The sequence below is a fragment of the Hyperolius riggenbachi genome, chromosome 5, assembly GCF_040937935.1.
Source record: "Hyperolius riggenbachi isolate aHypRig1 chromosome 5, aHypRig1.pri, whole genome shotgun sequence".
NCBI lineage: Eukaryota > Metazoa > Chordata > Amphibia > Anura > Hyperoliidae > Hyperolius > Hyperolius riggenbachi.
This window is the reverse complement of record NC_090650.1, coordinates 110,068,285-110,089,059: the sequence shown is the minus strand read 5'-3', so window position 1 is coordinate 110,089,059 and position 20,775 is coordinate 110,068,285. Positions and strand designations below refer to the sequence as shown.

At 43.4% G+C, this 20,775-nt stretch overlaps 1 protein-coding gene across 1 annotated transcript in view; it reads left to right on the top strand.

Moving 5' to 3' along the window:
• EFHB (EF-hand domain family member B) overlaps nucleotides 1-11,303 on the top strand; it is a 69,008-nt gene extending 57,705 nt beyond the window's left edge. The window contains exons 10-12 of the mRNA XM_068238681.1: nucleotides 2,705-2,912; nucleotides 6,987-7,136; nucleotides 10,925-11,303. Coding sequence (XP_068094782.1) covers nucleotides 2,705-2,912; nucleotides 6,987-7,136; nucleotides 10,925-11,139 — 573 coding nt within the window. The 3' untranslated portion in view covers nucleotides 11,140-11,303. The remainder of the gene's footprint in view (nucleotides 1-2,704; nucleotides 2,913-6,986; nucleotides 7,137-10,924) is intronic.
• Nucleotides 11,304-20,775: the final 9,472 nt, after the last annotated feature.

Sequence of the window (20,775 nt, the reverse complement as noted above, 5' to 3'; positions counted from 1 at the left end):
ATATCAGTAATTTTACCATTTTTCTATTCTCTCCAATGGTAGAATATTGTTAATTATATTGATATTCTACTATCACTCACTGTAACTCTGTTTTCTCATACTAACCCTTCTCTATTTAGGCCTAACACTAACTTCCCCTCACCTACTCCTAACTCTAACCTCTCCTCTCTCCACTCCTAACACTAGCCTCCCCCTACCCACTGCTAAGACGGACGCTATATTATCGCCGAGCCCTTAAATGCCTATTCTATACCCAGTGCCTAAATGACACCCCCCCCGGCGCTGGTAGTTATGATCCCCCTATGCTTATATAATATCTCAGGGCCCAAATTAACACCCCTGGCGCTCAGCTATATTGTAGCCAAGCACCTATATTCGCTCCGATGCCGCTCCACTGATATCTGGAGTTTGCCTATACTCATGTGCCCAAATTACTCACTGGGCACTACTATAGCCACAAATTACTTAGCAGCCTACAGTAACACCCTAGTACTAGACGCTCTTTGCTCCCATTTAACTTGCTTTGCTATAAAATCCCTGACCCAACGGGCTAAAAGTAAGGTGAGAACAACAATAGCAAACTTTTTGGGAGAAATGTTTAAGCACTTTTGCTTTTATTGCTATGAGCTAAAAATGTGTATATGTTACAGCCAGAATCCGAAGTCTGGCCACTTCGGGTTCTGGCGGATAAAAACTAGAAGTGGCCGTGCCACTGCGGCCAATATCAGAAATGAAAGATTTCTGAATTTGCGGCGGCAATAGTAAGAGAAATGAAGCCGGCTCCTCAGCTCTGGCTTCTCCCGCTACCCACCTCCTATTCAGCTCTGGCAGGGGACACACATTCCCCCAGAGTCATTCGTGGTGGCGGGGAAGCAGAGCGGAAAGGCTGCAGACATTGCTTCTGCCAGCGCCCTGCTGCAGGAATGAACGGCAGGAATCCTGCCGTAACAAACGACTCTGGAAGCATGAGTGTGTCCACGGCTGCCAGAAACCAATAGGAGGGGGGCAGGGGGAGGAGACAGAGCCTTAAGAGAATAACGGAGCCACTGGGAATCGATTCATTTCGCACATTGGCCCCAGTGAGACGGACACTTCTTGTTTTGACCGGCCAGAACCTGAAGTGGCCAGACTTCGGGTTCTGGCCGTAACATACTGTGTGTGTGTATATATATATATATATATATATATATATATATATATATATATATATATATATATATATATATATATATTTTTTACAGAGGGGCTGCAGCACACAACAGGAAAACAGTGACAGGGGCTCTTGGTTACGCTTTAACGCGATTAAGCTCACCAACTGCGCCAAAGTGTCCCCGATCTGGTGAGTCCTACTCTAACCAGGCAAAAATGCCAGTTTTTATAAGCAGTCTAGTGGGAACTAAACCAAAAACCCAAGAGTCAACTTAATGGGAAAAAAAGGAAATTAAAAACACCTTACCTTTCACTAGCTACCAAATGAACTCTCTGAACATGTGCAATGCACTAATTTATATGCTTAACTGTGCTAGAGGTGGGTGTGGTTATGCAGGCTTACAGGGGAAAATTATAAATAAATACCAAGGGGTAAGCAGCACAAACCAAATTTTTTATGCAATTCTATGCAAAGCATGCACGCAGCACAGGAGGTCCCCAACCTCCATAAGAAATATATAATTACAGAGGGGCTGCAGCACACAACAGGAAAACAGTGACAGGGGCTCTTGGTTACGCTTTAACGCGCTTAAGCTCACCAACTGCGCCAAAGTGTCCCCGATCTGGTGAGTCCTACTCTACCATGCAAAATGCCAGTTTTTATAAGCAGTCTAGTGGGAACTAAACCAAAAACCCAAGAGTCAACTTAATGGGAAAAAAAGGAAATTTCTTATGGAGGTTGGGGACCTCCTGTGCTGCGTGCATGCTTTGCATAGAATTGCATAAAAAATTTGGTTTGTGCTGCTTACCCCTTGGTATTTATATATATATATATATATATATATATATATATATATATATATATATATATATATATATATATATATATATATATATATATATATATATATAATAGTAAAAAGATGAGAAATAGAAACTGGTGTGAAAAGTTTCAAGCATCACAGCCAGAGCAGGATCATCCACCAGGCTACCTAGGCAGGTGCCTGGACCTAGTGGGTGTCGAGGGGTCCACTCGTCACCTTCTCTGATTTTTCACCACTTCACCTTAAAAAAGGACCACAAGGGAGCCTCAAACCCTCTACCTTGCCTAAGGCCCCATTACATCTTAATCCATCTCTGATCATAATGATTTAATTTGATAAAGCAGAGCCTTGAACATTGTTAGCGCTGTGTTAGGCTGCTTTCTGAAACTTAGCATTGCATCAGAACTTGGAAAAAAGATGTATTATCCCACCCCTCACCCTGTAAAGGTAAAGAAATAGAAGTTTTAATGTTTCCAAAATTTTCCAAGCACTTAACTTTTACCATTTTGTTTAAACTTGGTGGTCATGTGAGCAAGAACTGGATTGCTACATAGTTTTTCTCTCTGTTGGAGACCAGGGACTGCATTATGGCACTGCCCAGTCACCTTTCTCTAAGAGCTCAGGACATTTATAAGAGGCTCTTTGGCACCGGAAAATACAGATAGTTAGATATGATGCAAAAATATTCAAAGAAGCATTTTTTAAAAAAAGTGTTTTGTTTTTCTTCATAGAATGGCGATGGAAAAATTGACAAGAAGGAGTTGAAAAATGCTTGTGTGAGGTTTGGCCTTGATCTGGACTCTAACGTTTTGGATTCTCTTTATGAGCACTGTGATGCAGACAAGGATGGTTTTATTAGCTTTGTGGAGTTTTCTAACTTTTTAACTTGGAAAGATAAAATGTCAATCGGAAAACCTGAAGAAAAAATAATTACACAGGGTAAGCTCAGGATGAATTATAAAAATGTACTTAGTGTAGAGTTTGTTGATTGATGTACTTACGATTCAAAAGCCCTAAAACTATAAAAAGAGAAAACATTTTTTTTCTGTTTTCTGCAAGTTACACATAGTTCCCCTATTTCAGCTCCTGCCCTAGTGTTTTTTTTGTGTGTCAGATTTCAGGGCCAGTGCTTCCATAGGGGCAAACTGGGCATTCGCTCAAGGGCCCCCAAGCCCCAGGTCTCGCCACCAACTTCATATTGGTCCACGGTGCCCTTTGCAGAGTTTTTGGCACGGTTGGGACTCTCCAGTAGGCATGCTCCTCCATTAGTCCATGTGTTCCAGTCTTCATCCCCACTTGCTGCATCTTCTCAGTGACCCAGCTGCATGTTATTATTTAATAATATGTGCCGGGTCACTTAGAGCAGGTATCCCTGTGAGAATGACAGGAATGTATGAACTAATGAAGGAGCATGCCAGCCACGCACTACGCTGCCCACAATTCTGAAAGGGCCCTGGGAACCAAAATAAATGGAGGTGTGACCTGGGGAAGCACAGCAGCTGGTTCGGGGGCCCTGGGGAGTGGAATTTGTCAGAAATAAAGGGCCCCTTATGCCGCTTACAGGAGGGAGGGTTCAGGCCCCCCCCCCCAGGTTAATTTTGCCCAGGGGCCTCATTATAACTAGAACCGCTTCAGCAGGTCTCTGATAAACATTTTTGCAAGTGTCCCTTTGTGTTGACAATCACAGATCTATCAGCTGACCCAGGACCACATACACCTTAAGCTACATACACATGCTCCATTTCTGTTGAGCCTAATGATTGCTAGGGCTCAAGTTTTGGGAACAAGGACTGTATAGACACACTGTTGGGCTACATCTGGTCTATGTGGAGACTAGGAAGGATGATGAGCAGTGAATGAGTTACAAGAACACTATATGGTCATTTGTCATTCATCATTTAGTAGTAACCCGCCACTGCGGCTCATTAAATGGCAGCTATACACACAGTAAATTCTTTAACAAGATGGCCCAAAACATTTGTCTAGGCCAAGGATTATCTATGTAGGCTGGTTATAAGGGGAGTTATGTTTGTGGGGTTCAGGTTTCTGGAACCTCCTCCCTTTTGGGTCCCTTGTTGCTGATGACAGAAGTTTAGGGCTTGGATAGATGAGGTTTTTTTCCTCTGGGTGCCATGGATCCTATTTGCGTTCTCCCTAACAACAACTTATTGTAAAGTATTCCCTGCCTCTGCTATTCCCCTCTTTAGCCCCCATGTCTGCTCTGACTTTGGGCTATGCCTAGCCTCCTCTTTGCCTGCCTCTCCCTCCCCTGGTTGGCTTCGTTGTTTTTAATTGTTACTATGTGCAATTTTTACTGGGGTTGAGTTGCCTGGGTGCCGGGATGTTGGACCGCGCCGTCACTGCCCGTGCTCCTATGTTTCTTAACTTCTAATATAGTAAGTTCCTATATGCACATATATTTAACGTGCTTATGTTTACACATTGGAGCTGGGCGCTGATTGGCCCGACGGAACGCACCGGCCCCCATGCCCCGCATCACCTAGCTACAAGGACGCCTCCCGTCCTCTATACGGGGCGAGTGGGCGTCGTTGGCTGCCATGGAAACGGGGCGTGACCGGCTGACGTAGGCAGAAGTGCCGCCGCAGCGTGGGTATGTTAGCCACGCCGAAACGGCCCGCCCCCAACTTTCCCCATTGCGGTGAACAAGCGCTAGACACGCGAAACGGACGTCCGCAGGGGGACCTAGACCTGGCGCCCACCACATCCTCATTGCACCCGACCTAATGCTGACTGTAAGTGTTTTCCACTATTCTTTATCCCGATAAATACTTTTGAATCGCAGTGCTGGCCTCACCTTGCCTCCCTCCTCTACTTGGATAGATAAGGGCCACTTGGCACTGCTGGGAGGGATAACGTGCCCATGGTAACTACAGTACATTGCAGAACATCATCATTAAAGGTTTACTTTGTTTAGGCCTCTTGCACACTACATGCCATTCCGATTTTTAATTGATTTTCACATGCGATTCCGATTTTTAATAGGTACTGCATGCTGTTTTTTTCTGCTTTTTTTCTTTTGATAGCATCCAGGGAAAATTGGAATCGCAAATCGGAATTGCAAATCAGATTTGCAGTGTGCAGGGAGCCTTACATTGTTTAACACCATTGCAATGAACAGGGATGTTACTTTACCTACTCCCAGTTGGTAGTTTAAATGAGTCCTATTACATCCTCATCTCATCTCATTGGCGTCAATTCACCAGAGAGGATTTACTAAGAGAAAAAAGGTAGGTAGTTTATCTCATGAGGTATTTTAACACTCTGGAGTCAATTCACCAGTGTGAGAGGACAGAGAGAAAAGTGTTCGATAGCAGGGGATAATGGAGAGATATGCATGAGGAAAGTGTGAGAAAGCAGAGAGTTAGGTAATCGGTATTAATGATTTACATGGGATACTTTTCCACTCTGTAAGCTTGAAAGTGAAGCATTGTGGGTAGGAGGCGGAGTTTTACCACTACCTGACCAGAGTATTCCCGCCTTTTACTGCCGGATCATATCATAAATCATATCACGAGTGAGTCTGAACTTCTTCACCACCTTTGTCTCAGTAAAATTATCAAGAACTGTTCTCTCACGAAAAATACGAGGGGCGATTAAACAGACCCTCCTCCTGCGCCTTTGTCTCCTCATAAAAGAAGCAAGCTCTAAGGCCTAGTGCACACCAGAGCGGTTCGGCTGTGTTTTGCGATCCGCTTGCGGCTGCGGATACGCTTGGGTAATGTATTTCAATGGGCTGGTGCACACCAGAGCGGGAGGCGTTTTGCAGAAACGCATACTCACGGGCTGCTGCAGATTTTGGATTGCGGAGGCGTTTCTGCCTCAATGTTAAGTATAGGAAAAACGCAAACCGCTCTGAAAAACGGCACTTCAGAGCAGTTTGCCAGGCGGTTTTTGTTACAGTAGCTGTTCTGTAACAGCTTTACTGTAACAATACATGAAATCTACTACACCAAAAACGCTTCACAAAACCGCAAAATGCTAGCTGAAACACTACAGAAAAATAAGAAAAACCGTTTCAAAATGTGCTAGCATTTTGCGGATCTGCTAGCGGTTTTTGGTGTGCACCAGGCCTAACAGAGTAAGCTCAAAAGGCTCCATCTTCCACAGCAGCAGCTGCTGTGTGAAAACCACGATATCTCCAGGTTCATTCAGGGGATAAAGAGATGAAAAAATAACGAATGGCCACACCCCCTTTCTTCCCTGGTAAATTGTGATTTGGAGAAAAACTAACTACTATCACTTATTTATCTCATACTTATCTTACATTTATCTCTTGCATTTCTCTCTGTCGATATTTTCCCCTATACTTCTGGAGAATTGCTATTTGGAGATATCACAGGAGGTAAATTACCTCCCAAGAGATAAATAGGTTGGTAACCTCTGGTGAATTGACGCCATTGAAAGAAATGTGATTACAATTGCTGTTGATCAATTGCCCCTTTCATGATTCCATAGGGCTCGATTCACAAAGCGGTAGAGACTTTAGGCGTGATAACCATTGCACCATGCTAGGGAAAAGCCAGTTTAGGCGTGATAAGTTTAGGCATGATAAGTTTAGATAAGTTTAGATCGAGCGCAAAGTCCCGAACGCAAAGCAGCGCCATTAAACTCTATGCGAAGTGCACCAGACTTTGCTAGCGCAAAACTTTTGATAATCTGTGCACTGCGGTGCTAACCCAGTTGGTGCTTAAACTTATCACGTCTAAACTTATCACACCTAAACTTATCATACCTAAACTTATCACACCTAAACTTATCATGCCTAAACTGGGTTTAGGTGTGATAAAGGGCTTTTCATCAGCGTGCTAACTGTTAGCACCGCTTTGTGAATCAGGCCCATAGACTTGAATTGTATTCATGTGGATGTGTCTAGGGACAGGTTTGCTTAAAGGATTCCAACTATAAAACATACAGTATTCATATAACAGAAACATACAGTAGATGTGGTTAAAGTTATTATTGACTAAGCAAATTCCTAATTTCTACCCAAAGGTCTAATGAAACCTGAAGAACTTGTCTGGAAAGAAGAAGGAGGATCTGAAAAGACAACCAAAACCATCTCAATGGGTGACGAACAACCAGATGTTTATCAAACCTCTTCTTCTAGGATTGGTGAAGCTGTTGCGGCTTCAAATTTTGCTAGTAAGTGCAATTCCATCTACTGATATATCTAAGAAAAGAACAATATGAGGTTTTGTTGTGTCTGCTATGGTTCGAACCAAAGATACAGAGAACTGGAATGGTTAGCATGTGATAATGGTTCCATGTACGTACCTGCCCAGAAACTCACCGACTCTCAAAAGAATTGTGTGCCTCCCACAGCTGAGCTGCCCTCACTTAGCCGCCACACACAGGTGTGTTCGTGCATAACTAAGTATGCACGGACACACCTGCAACTGCACCATTCACACTAAGCCACCTCCCACAACTGCTTTGCCGACGCTAAGCCACCTCCCACAACTGTGCTGCCCACACTAAGCCACCTCCCACAACTGTGCTGCCCACACTAAGCCACCTCCCGCAACTGCTCTGCCCACACTAAGCCACCTCCCACAACTGCTCTGCCGACACTAAGCCACCTCCCACAACTGTGCTACCCACACTAAGCCACCTCCCACAACTGCACTGCCCACACTAAGCCACCTCCCACAACTGCGCTGCCCACACTAAGCCATCTCCCACAACTGCGCTGCCCACACTAAGCCACCTCCCACAATTGCGCTGCCCACACTAAGCCATCTCCCACAACTGCGCTGCCCACACTAAGCCATCTCCCACAACTGCGCTGCTTACACTAAGCCATCTCCCACAACTGCGCTGCTTACACTAAGCCATCTCCCACAACTGCTCTGCCCACACTAAGCCACCTCCCACAACTGCACTGCCCACACTAAGCCACCTCCCACAACTGCACTGCCCACACTAAGCCACCTCCCACAACTGCGCTGCCCACACTAAGCCATCTCCCACAACTGCGCTGCCCACACTAAGCCACCTCCCACAATTGCGCTGCCCACACTAAGCCATCTCCCACAACTGCGCTGCCCACACTAAGCCATATCCCACAACTGCGCTGCTTACACTAAGCCATCTCCCACAACTGCGCTGCTTACACTAAGCCATCTCCCACAACTGCGCTGCCCACACTAAGCCATCTCCCACAACTGCGCTGCCCACACTAAGCCATCTCCCACAACTGCGCTGCCCACACTAAGCCATCTCCCACAACTGCGCTGCTTACACTAAGCCATCTCCCACAACTGCTCTGCCCACACTAAGCCACCTCCCACAACTGCGCTGCCCACACTAAGCCATCTCCCACAACTGCGCAGCACACACTAAGCCATCTCCCACAACTGCGCTGCCCACACTAAGCCACCTCCCACAACTGCGCTGCCCACACTAAGCCACCTCCCACAACTGTGCTGCCCACACTAAGCCATCTCCCACAACCGCGCTTCCCACACTAAGCCATCTCCCACAACTGCGCTGCCCACACTAAGCCATCTCCCACAACTGCGCTGCCCACACTAAACACTAACGTTCCCTTTCTGGCCTGGAGTGTTGTCATGTGAGATTCATTGCTGTCAAGCCGTGGTAAACGTTAAGCCTTGACAGCAGTAAATACTGTGACCATGCTCCATACCAGCCGGGACTAGGGAATGCTGTCAATTAGGAATTACAAAGAACAAGCACAACACTATTCAAAACATCATAGCTTTTGCATTGAAATCAAATATGCAGATCATGTCCCTAAATTTAAATTGCTGCATAAAATGATAAGCTTTTGACTAAATCATGAATAGTTTGTTTTTCTTGACTTGAACATTTGTTTGCTACTTCCTGTAACTTTAGATATTGCTCAGGGTATAGTACGTGTTTTCTGCTCAGTGGTGTTACACTGTAGTTGATTCCTAAGTTAAGTGATCAAACAGACCTGGATGTATTTTTTTTTATTTGCTGATATTGCACAGTAAACGTTTGCTACTCTTGCTTGAATCATAGCAGAACACAGTCGGATTTGCTGAACGCTTAGGGAATTAGTATTTGTCTTATTGCAGACTTACACACCGCAAGAGGTTATTTTTAGTAAATCCAGGGCAGCCTGGATTTGTAAAAAAAAGAAGTTCTCAACGTGGGTGCATGCATGCGACTGCAACCGTACAACTGCAATTGTACTAACCTTTCTACCTGACCATGTTCATGACAGGGTTATGAACTTTAGCCACTAATAGATGACAATTTGATAAAAAAAACAATTATAATCCATGAGTTTTGGATCATTGATATTTTTCAATGGTTGCCCATTGTATGAGGACATTATTACACCAACCCCATCATGCCATGTGATAGGAAGCTGGGACACCCAGACACATCTTTCTCCCACTGTGCCCCGATTGTCAGGGCACAGAGTGCCCATCATGGTACCCCGAAACCACTTGCAGCACCAGCACTGTTTTCTCCTGACTCTCCTCCAGGGTCTCCATTGGCAGCATATGGTGCAGTGTTCAGCGTAAGTATTACTAACCTGCAACAGGCTCCCGTGATGTGGCCCTCCATGCTCAGCACCAGCCAGGTGCTAACAACCTGGTTCTTCTTCACCTCATGTGATTATGCAAGTTGCAGGAGATTGAGCAGGCAGACTGCTTCTGAAAATGGAGGGGCGCATTGGTGGAGCCTCTTGCATGTGTGATTCTAAAGCACTACCTGCATATAGAGGGGCACAGAAGGGAGTGCATTAGACATCCAGGGAATCCATTGGAGATTACGGGGACAACTAGACCACCAGGGATGATATATGAGGATGAGGGGTAGCACTATACCTTCAAAGAGGCTATATGGGGGGAGGCTAGACCACCAGAGAAGCTATATGTGGATGGGGGAACCGCTAGACCACCAAGGAAGCTATATGGGGATAGGATTGGAGATACTAGACCACCAGGCAAGCTATATTAGGATGGGTGGCCATTAGACCACCAGGGAAACTGTATGGTGATGGGGGTACCACCCGGGAAGCCTTATGGGGATAGGGACACCACTAGACCACCAGGGTATACTTTGAAGGGGAGGGGGGCCACTAGACCACCAGGGAATTATAGGGGAAAGGGGGACCACTAGAGTACCAGGAAAAACTGTAAGGGGCACAGCATAGAGACCACTATCAGCTGAGCTGCTGACCAGAGTGCCTTATGTTTGGCAATTTAAGGAGGTACTCTGCTAAATCATGCTTCGGTTTTTCGGGGGGAGGGAGACAAATCTGCCTACTTATGTTTGGTGGTTTTGGTTGGGGGTTCTGCCTAATTATGTTTTGGGAATGAAATGTTTACTGCATTTCTTATATAGAGTGATGTTTGCTGCATTTCATAAGGAAGGGGGAGGGATTAAGTATTGCTACATTTCGTATGTGGTACAGTAATGTTTGCTGCATTTTTTTATGTGGTGTAATGTTACTTGCATTTGTTATGTGGGGTAATGTTTGCTGCATTTGTTATGCAGGGTAATGTTTGCTGCATTGCTTATGTGGGGTACTGTTTGATGCATTTCATATGTGTGTTTTGGGGTTGTGAGGGTAGTCATTGCTGCATTTCAAACGTAAGGTAATGTTTTCTGCATTTCTAATGTGGGCTAATGACCACTGCATTCTTAATTTGGTGGTCATAGTAGCTGCATTTGTTATCATGGGGTAGTTGTTGGCGTTCCTCAGAGATATTAGTCCATAGTGACATGATAACATTGTGCAGTCTCTGCAGGTTTATCATCATGAGGGAAAACCTGCTTTTGTTATGGGAATTTTTTAAAGGGTAACTCTGCTTTATTATGTGTTTGTTTGTGTGTGTGTTTGGGGAGGACAGGGCAGGGGGGATAGGGTCTAAATATAGTTGAATATAGTTAAAATTATTAAATCATGCCATCATTTACTTTTGATTTAGAGTACCATGCCTTTGGGATTCCTACTGTTCGAACAGATATTGCACCTCCCCGTATCCGCAGAATTAGTGACAGGAACAACTATGGAGATGAATCTAATGCCTATGGTTTGCTATGTCCATCCATCTTTTCACAGTACATGGTCTACGAAAGGGATCTTTTTAAGTCACGTCCAAAGGAAGAGGTAATATACAAAGTTAAAGGTGGATATAAGTGATGGTAAAACGTTTCAAGACCTGTGTGTCAAAAGAAAGATTTAACTCTTCCATACATACTTTATAAATAACTAGCTAACCACAGCAATCTGTGTAGATGGGTCAAGATTTTGTTGACTGATAATTAGGAAACATCATATAATAAAACCTCATACATGTTTACAACAAATAAATTAAGATCTGATTGCAAGATTGTTGACTTTCAGTTTTTTACTTGCATATCAAATGCTGAATAGAATACAGCTGTCACTTTCAAAATAGACATATTGAAAGTCAGAAGTGATATAATTAACTTAATATCTGATATTAACTACTTCACCTTAACGGTTCTCCCCTTAAAGTGGACCCAAACTAAAAATACAAGATTTCAGAAATAAAATCTATTTTCTAAATTATAATCATAAATAGCAGCTTTTTTTTCAGCTGCATGGTGACAAATATAAAATATTTTACATTTATTGGAGGAACCCCTCCCTTCCTTTCATATTGCCGGGATTTTTCCAGCAAACTGGTGGAGGAGAAAAAAAACAAAAACAAAACACAGGCTGCTACTGATGATGTCACAGGGAAGGTGATCTCAGCTTGTGTGAGATTTCACATAGATGACGCCCCTGTGAGGGAGGGTAGCTCATGACCAACACACCCATGATTTAAAACCTCCTACTAAGCTCAGAAGTAATGGCTGCCACCTGTATAACCCAAGTTATGAAAAGAGAAGGGTGAAAAACATGCACTGAAATGCTCATAGGCTTGAAGGAGTGTTTATTTATCTTTGTATGTGTCAGAGTGGTACAACTAAATATTTAGAATTAAAACAATGTTTGGTTTGGGTCCGCTTTAAACAATTTTCACATTTCAACGCTGTGTCCATTCAAAACTTTATCACTACTTATCACAACAAAATGATCTATACATTTTTTTTCGCCACAAATTAGACTTTCGTTGGGTGGTACTTTTTGCTAAGAAAAATTATTTTATTTTATATGCATTTTAAAGTGAATAAGAGGGGAAAAAAAGAGAGAAAACAATATTTCTCAGATTTAAGCTAATATAGTTTTAGCATAATGTGCAATGATTGGTTCCCCCTCTAATATTTTTTTTTTTTGTTTTGTTTTCCCTTTCTTGTTTTGTGTTCCTTTTTTAATTCAGCTGATAATTGTTATCATCTGTATTGCTTTTCTTATATCATTGAAACTGTTATACATTGTTTCCTTTGTACTGCTGAAGTTTTCTATTAATAAAAATTATTGTTGAAAAAAAAAGATGCTATAATTACTACAGTGGTGCCTGACTAAGTTAGATTCTGGATTTGACGGCTCCAGTGGCGTGAAATACTGTTTTTGTCTTAGGCACACACTGGGCTTGATTCACTAACCGGCACTAAGTGTTAGCGCCGGAGTAAAAAAGAGTTTTCCAGCGCTAAGCTGGTTAGTGTGCCTTATCTGAGGTTAGTGTGCCTTATCTGAGTTAGTGTGCCTTAAGTAGCTTTGTGCACACTAAGGGCTTGATTCACAAAGCTGTGCAAACTGTTCAGCGCGGACTTTTGCGCGTGCAAAGTGCTACGATTCGCGCAATCGTGGACTTTTGCGCAAGCAATTTGCCGCGCGCAAAAGTCCGCGAACGGCATTTCACGTGCTAACTGTTTAGCACACCCATGCTAAACAGTTTGCACAGCTTTGTGAATCAAGCCCTAAATAGTTTTGTGCACACTAAAAGATGGACAAAGCTACATCGCAAACCTCAGACAAGGCACACTAACCTCAGATAAGGTTAGCACTGTAGTTTGTGCCCACTAAGTGATAAAACACACAAACCGGCTTAGTGCCGGTTAGTGAATCAAGCCCACTATCTCCTGTGTATGGGTGCTGTCCCATCTTTCCCTTTTGTTTTCATTTAATGGTGCCTAATGCAGGCCATACAAGCATCAATTTTCCTGGTCGGTCCCTGACAAATTTTATCACTGATCAAATCTACCATGAAACCATTGCACATCTTCCCACATTGATTGCTATTTCAATGGACTTTTGCACTTGTATTTAGCGCTATGGAGGTTGGCTGTTATTGACAGGTTCTCCTGTCCACTATCTCCTTACTACAACCTCTATTATTCAAGGGAATTAAAGGACCACTGTGTGAAAAAATTTAAAATACATGTAAACACATACAAATAAGAAGCATGTTTCTCCCACAGTAAAATGAGCAATAAATGACCTTTCTCCTATGTTGCTGTCACTTACAGTAGGTAGTAGAAATTTGACAGAACTGACAGGTTTTGGGTTAGTCCATCTCTTCATGGGGAATTCTCAGCATGGTCTTTATTCTTTATTAAGACACTCCCTGAAAAGGCTTTATGCAAAGATGCTGGCCAGCCTCCCTGCTTGCAATACACTTTTTCTGGCACTAGGACAGAGCAACTGCTATTCACTAAGTGCTATTGAAAATAATTAAAACCCTGAGAACCCCCAATGAGGAGATGGGCTAGTCCAAAACCTGTCGGTTCTATTAGATTTCTATTACCTACAGTAAGAGCTTGTTCACACTAGGGCGTTTTTGCCCTTTTTTCATGCGCAGACGATTTTCAAAATCGTTCTAAAAATGCTTGTGCAATGATTCCCTACGAGAGAGTTCACATCTCAACGGGTTGGTTTACGATCCGCTCAGCAAGGCGGTGCCTGTACCTTTTTTGAGGCGATTCCGCCCCAATGGAACGTATAGAAAGAGTGCAAAAACGCTCACAAAATCGCTTTGTGCGTTTTTAAGAATAAATACATTGTATTTATTATGTTCCGGGACAAAGAGTTTACTTCCTGACTTGCCTCAGGGAGTGAATTAAAAAATTGCTCTGGAAAAGAGGTTAGCAAAGCGTTTTTAACAAAAACGCACCGCCCACCCAAGCGCCGGGAATCACAAAAAAAAAAGTGCAAAAAAAACCACCCAACGCTAACGTGATCGGAACGCAATGTGAACAAGGCCTAAGTGACAGCAACATAGGAGAAATGTAATTTAAAGCTCATTTTACTCAGGAAAAATGTACTTCGTATTTGTATGTGTCTACATGTATTTAAAATGTTATGATTTTCACGATAGTGTCCCCTTAAATAAATGTAAATAAAACTGCATGAACTGGTAATAATTAGCATCTTATGGACCATCTCTAAGAAATACCTGTGGCTAGTATGTAGCCACTGCTTTCAGGGTGGTTTGAAACAATTTCGCTGTGGGTCAGTGACTCGGAAACTATTAGAGTCCACTTGAAGTGTTGTGAATATAGAATGTGTTATTGCTGGTTTCCTTTTGAAAAAAAAAATGCTATTTGTCCTGCTGTTGTGTCAGCCTTTTAGCCTCTCATACAGTACTTCCTGTGTCAGAGGCCAAAGATGAGTACGTGGTTCTTGTGTCCTCTCTCCATTGACTGCATATTTGATCCAGCTTTGTGACTGAGAAATTCAGCCAAAAGATCAGCAGGACAACCACACAATTATCTTTTATTCTGAAAACACAAAAAAGACTGAAGCTTCCATATTTATCTCACTTTGGGCTTACTTTAAAGTGAAGCCGAGGTGAAAATAAACTGAGGAGATAAACAATTATATTTATCCTCCTACTCCTAAAAATGCCTGTTTTTTCAGTTATCTCATGGTTTTATTTTATATTTAAACAAAGTAGGTTGAATATTTTACTGTCTCTAATCAGTGGCAGCCTATTAAGTGTCCCAGAGTTAAGGGGCCCATACACTGGTCGATTTCAGCCATTGATCGATTCTAGCAAATCTATCGATCGATTTGCGGCCGAATTCGATCGATTTGATCTATCTGACAGGATGGAGAATCTATGTCGATCTGCTGCTGGCAGCAGATTGATGGCCCATAGAGTTACATTTGATCTAATGGTCCAATAATGCATTTAGGTCAATTTCCAATAGATTTCCAGTAGATTTAATTCTGTTGAAAATGTTCCTAGTTACTAAAGTGTGGCACACATCAGATAGATTCCTGTCAGATTCAACTTGACAGGCATCTGCCAGAAATCTATCTGATGGTCGAATCTGCTGCAAATCTATAAGTGTATGGCCACCTTTAGAAAACGCTCAATAATTCATGTATTTTAGTTCCCTGCCCTCAAAAGTTGTATTCTGCCTAGAAAACATTTATGGCTGTAATTTGCTTTTCAGTGATATTAACTATATTCCCAACAAGGCACCGACAAGACAGTACCTGTCACTTCCATGCCTAGATGTTAACTCTCTTTTAAAGCGGATCTGAGATGAAAAACTAACTATAACAAGTAAATTGTCTATATATCTTATGTAAAGTTTAGATAGTTTACACAGCAAATCTAGCTGCAGACAGCTTCAATATTTTAGGATTATTTATTCCTGTAATACAATGAGGGCAGCCATGTTCTGTTTGTCACAGGCTGAGGGCTGGAGATGTAGAGCAAGCTTGCCTGTGTGTAATGTGATAAATTCAGTCCCCTCTCCTCCTCCCTCCTCCCCTCTGCCTCTGAAATCAATGACTAGTAACCTCCTCCTCCTCCTGCCCAGACTGAGCTCCCATAAGCCCTTGCTACAGTGCCAATGCACTCTAAAAAGCTGTGGGCGAGGCTTGTTTAGTTTATAGGGAATTAGGGTATTAAAACAAAACAAAAAAAGTATTTGGCTTGAGGAATGCCCTATAAACTATATAAAAGGAACACAATTATGCAATGAGTAAAAGTTTATCTCGGAACCACTTTAAGCAGCAAAATAAAACAAGTAAAATAGCCTGGTTATTTAATATGTTTTGCAATGTACATACACAAGTCTATCTCATCATGTCACATCTCGCCTCAGGTACACTTTAACCACTTAAACCCCCGCGGTACGAATTTCTCCGTCCCTTTTTCCCCCCCTAAAAAACCAGGGACGGAGAAATCCGTACCTTCCGCGCTACCGCCGCTGTCCGCGCTCCCGCCGCTCGTGCGCGCGCACCCGCCGCTCGTGCACGCCGCCGCCTGCTCGCACGGAGATCAATGAACGGGAAAATCCATTCCCGTTCGTTGATCTAAGCCCCCGCAATGATCGCGCTGCTTCTATTAGAAACAGCGCGATCATTGTGATTCTCCAGCCTCCTACTGCTTCCTGTAAGCGTCCGGAAGGACGCTTACAGGTCGCATGTAAACAAACACACTGTGGCCATCTTGTGGCCAAATAGTAAACTACACCCTAAAAGCATTTTACATAAACAAACATTACATTTACACAATAAATTAACTCATTACCTCCCACACTCCCCAATTTTTTTTTTTAATTTTTTTTGTAATTAAAAAAAAAATACAATAAATAAAAAAAAAAATAGTTACCTTAGGGACTGAACTTTTTAAATATTTATGTCAAGAGGGTATAACACTGTTACTTTGTAAACTGCGGGCTTGTAATTAGGGATGGATGCAAAACTGAAAAAAATGCACCTTTATTTCCAAATAAAATATTGTCGCCAAACATTGTGATAGGGACATAATTTAAATGGTTTTATAACCGGGACAAATGGTTAAATACATTTCATGGGTTTTAATTACAGTAGCATGCTTTGTTTAAAAACGATAATGGCCGAAAACTGAAAAGTAGTAATTTTTTCCCACATTTTTTCCTATTTTCCCATTAAAACACATTTAGAATAAAATAATTCTTGGCATAATGTCCCACCTAAAGAAAGCCTAATTGGTGACGAAAAAAACAAGATATAGTTCATTTCATTGGGATAAGTAATAATAAAGTTATAGACGAATTAATGGAAGGAGCGCTGAAAGGTGAAAATTGCTCTGGTGTTCAAGGGGTAAAACCCCTCAGTGGTGAAGTGGTTAATAACCACAAGTAATTTTTTTTTCTATTACCGTTATTATCTTCCCGTTGATCTTTTTTTCTTCTTCTTTTTCCTTTACATCCATATGCTATAAAATAGAAAGAGGCTTGTTTGCTGTTTGTGAATTCAATACTGGCTGACTCCAGGGCCGGCGGCGCTACCATAGAGGCAAAGCGGGCATTTGTCCCGGGGCCCGACCTCTGCTGAGGCACCCGCAGTGCCGACCCTGCTCCATCCTGCCTGCTCCCCCCACTCCCCGGGGCCCTGCAGCTATAATGGCAGCCCTTATTAACTATTAGTCCAGGCGGGTGAGTGGGCGGGCAGCGGCTGTACTCGGAGACACGCTGTGTCTCTCTTACTCTGTGACCCGGCGTGTGTTTACAAAGGAGTGGGAGGGAGACAGCGTGTCTCAGAGAGTAGCCGCTGCCCGTTCGCTCACCCGCCGTAGGTATTTATGGCTGTTTGCAGGGCCCCGGGGAGCAGAGGGGTAATGGGGGGGGTGGGGGAAGCTTTGCGCTGGGGGCCCCCAACGCTATATTTTGCCACAGGGCCCCTTAAACCGGCGCTGGCTGACTCACTGACAGCTGCTACGTTTTTCTCGTTTTTGATTATTCCTATAGCAAGCAAACTTAAAATAAAATCAAGATTAGTTATTATTGGTTCCTTCTAAATCTTCGTACACCAACATCTAATAAAATCTGAGCGGACCTTTCTGATTTGCTTTTTCTTTATTTAGTACACTGCTGTTTATTATTATTGTGTGAAGCCCATTCATCTATAAGCACCTTGGCACGTTCATTTATTTTTCTTCAGCCAAAATTCTTCTACCCAGTTCCACTGCTGAGAAATAAAACATTGTTCAGACGGTTTGTCTGCAAAATCAAAATGAGGACTAAATAAAAAGCGTGTCATTCCTTTTGCCAGCCTGTTCTCGCTGAGTGAATAGAGGTTCCCTGTTGAAGTCAGATTTGAAGTGAACTTGAATCAATGCTTCTCCAGCCTTTTCATCTTTCTAAAACCCATTATTGGTAAGTCTCAGAACGGGCTATTGAATCCTGTTTTGCTTTGACTCGCTATATGCACTGAACAGCTCTGTAAAACGCAATCACTCAGAAACACAGATAAGGTCCCGTTGTCACAATGTAACAGACTTTATGAAACAGTAGCTTTGGAAAGAGTCTGGAAATGCATGATTTCTGCCTAAAACTTGGAGCGCTAATGTAATTTGCTGTAAGCTTTATACTGTCCATGTTGAGAGCCAAGTGAATTGTTTATACTGGAGAATGCTAAAAGGGGGATTGGCACTGACCACACTGTATGTATGTACTGTATATATACACCACAGAAACACATGCAGCTATACACATGACTGAGGGCTCGTTTCCATATAGCGTGCTTTGATGCAATCGCAGGGAAAGCAGGCAATGCATAGACTGCGATGTATGCCGTTTCCATCTATGCGCAGCGATTCACTGCCGAATCGCCGCGCATGGTTTGTTGCATTTTGGGGCGCTTCAGCACGCGATCCCATTCAGTATAATGAATTGGATCACAAGCCCTGCCGGGAGTGACGCGCACGGGGCTCTGTGCTGAATGGAAACAAGCCCTTAGATGTAATGAAGTACGCAGAGCACTGTGGTACAAGAGACAGAGACTAAAGCTATGTACACATTTGCAATTCCTTTCGCCTGGCAGGGATTGTGACTTGACTCCTCGGTGACAGTTTGTGGCAAAGTTCTGTTCAAGTTTGTCTTCTGTTCAAAAGTCCAGTAGTGATGGTCATGTCGAGGAGAACTCATGGAGAAGCATGTGATTTGTTTGATCAACTGATAGATTTGCAAAACGCTGATTTGCTGTGATTACATCCTGCTGTAGCACATGATCATGACTAGCAAACGGGGGCAGACTGACCATTATGGCACTCGGAATGGATCGAGTGCCCGTGGTCATTTGGGGGCCTGCCCCTGGCACGATTGAGAGGCAGGGAGGTGGGCGCAACGGCGGGGGCAGCGGGCATAGCTGTTACAGCTCACCTTCCGCCGCCAATCCGCACAGCCCCTATCTTTTTCCTCTCTCCCTGGCTTACAGCACTTCCCTGTGATGACGTGACCGCATGTCATCGGGTGCTGTTACCAATGCGACAGACGCCAGGACAGGAAGAAGATAGAGGCTGCGGGGTATCGGCGGCAGAAAGTGAGTTGTAACAGCTATGCCCGCTCCCTCCGCTGCAGCGGGGCACCTACCTATCTAACCTATTCTGCAGGCACCTACCTATCTAACCTATACTGGAGGCACCTACCTATCTAACCTATACTGCAGGCACCTACCTATCTAACCTATATTGCGGGCACCTACCAATCTAACCTATATTGGAGGCACCTACCTATCTAACCTATATTGGGGCACCTACCTATCTAAACTATACTCAGGGCATCTACCTATCTAACCTATATTGGGGCACCTACCTATCTAACCTATACTCAGGGCATCTACCTATCTAACCCATACTGTGGGCACCTATCTGTCTAACCTATACTGGGGTAACTGTACTGGCTACCTATATTGGAGGCACCTAAGCCTCCAATGTGCAAGCGGGTGTGGGTGTACGGGGCCCCATAATTTTCTATTATCCAGGGGCCCCATGAGTTGTCAGTCCGCCCCTGCTAGCAAATCAAAGATTTAAATATTTATCACCTGACCAAACTGATGACATGCTTTTCCATGGGTTTTCCTAGGCATGACTGTGTGCAAGCCTGCAGACTGGCAACTAGTGACAAGTGTCGTGCAACGGAGTGGTTTCCCACAGGCAGAAGGAGTGGTGAGAACAATGCAATAGTGGACTGCTCAGGCATTGGGAGTCACTGAGGGTCTGGCATGCCAGATCTTTAGGCGATGTCAGGCGGCATTGTAAACACACTAGATGCACGCATGATTTTTGCCTGAGGCAGTCTTTTTTGGTTGTCTCAACTGATTCTAATCTACATGTATCCTCACGGGGAACTAATTAGAACATAATTAATAATATAATTGCTTATTTTTTACAATATTACTTTATCATTTACACAGTGTTTGCCCGTTGTAAAATCTTTCCTCACCCCAAGAAATGTATCACAGTTGCTGGTATCTTAACTTCTAAGTAGGGTAGGTAATGGTAATGTTGGAGGTGGGGGGGCCGCACAGAAAGGCTACCTAATGCTGATCAAAAAGGTTCAAAAAGAATATTTAATCATTTCATCTGTGATCACTGGGGAGAGGTTCTCTTAAAAATTTTGATGGTGGGCCTAGCAATTCCTAGTTACTCCTTTGGAATGACATACATATTAGATCAATAGCCGGGAGATGATATGTACAGTACATTGTACTGACCGGAAAGTAGTGATAGGCAAATAACATAATTGAGCAGCTATGTTCCCATACAGTATATCATATTTAAACAGCCATGTGCCCCAATAAACATAATAAGCAAACAAGGGAGGCATGGGTGCAGAGTCGAAGGTAGCTGTGGTGTAATTTAATGGGACCTATGACGGCTGGTGGCAGATTTTGGAGTTATGTGACTACTGACTGGACAGTGTGGGTGAAGGGGGGGGGGGGGGAGGGGGGGGGGGCTAGTTATGGAGAGAAGTCCTGGTCCAATAATCAACTTGCATTTTTCCATGTGAGGGTGGAGCTAAGAGTGAACCCTAGAGGGCACTGCCTATCATCTGCAAAAATATATAAAGTACATACAGGGTTAACAGATGCAGACAAACTATTCCCCTCCCATTTTCAAACACATCAATCAATAGTGTTTCTTTA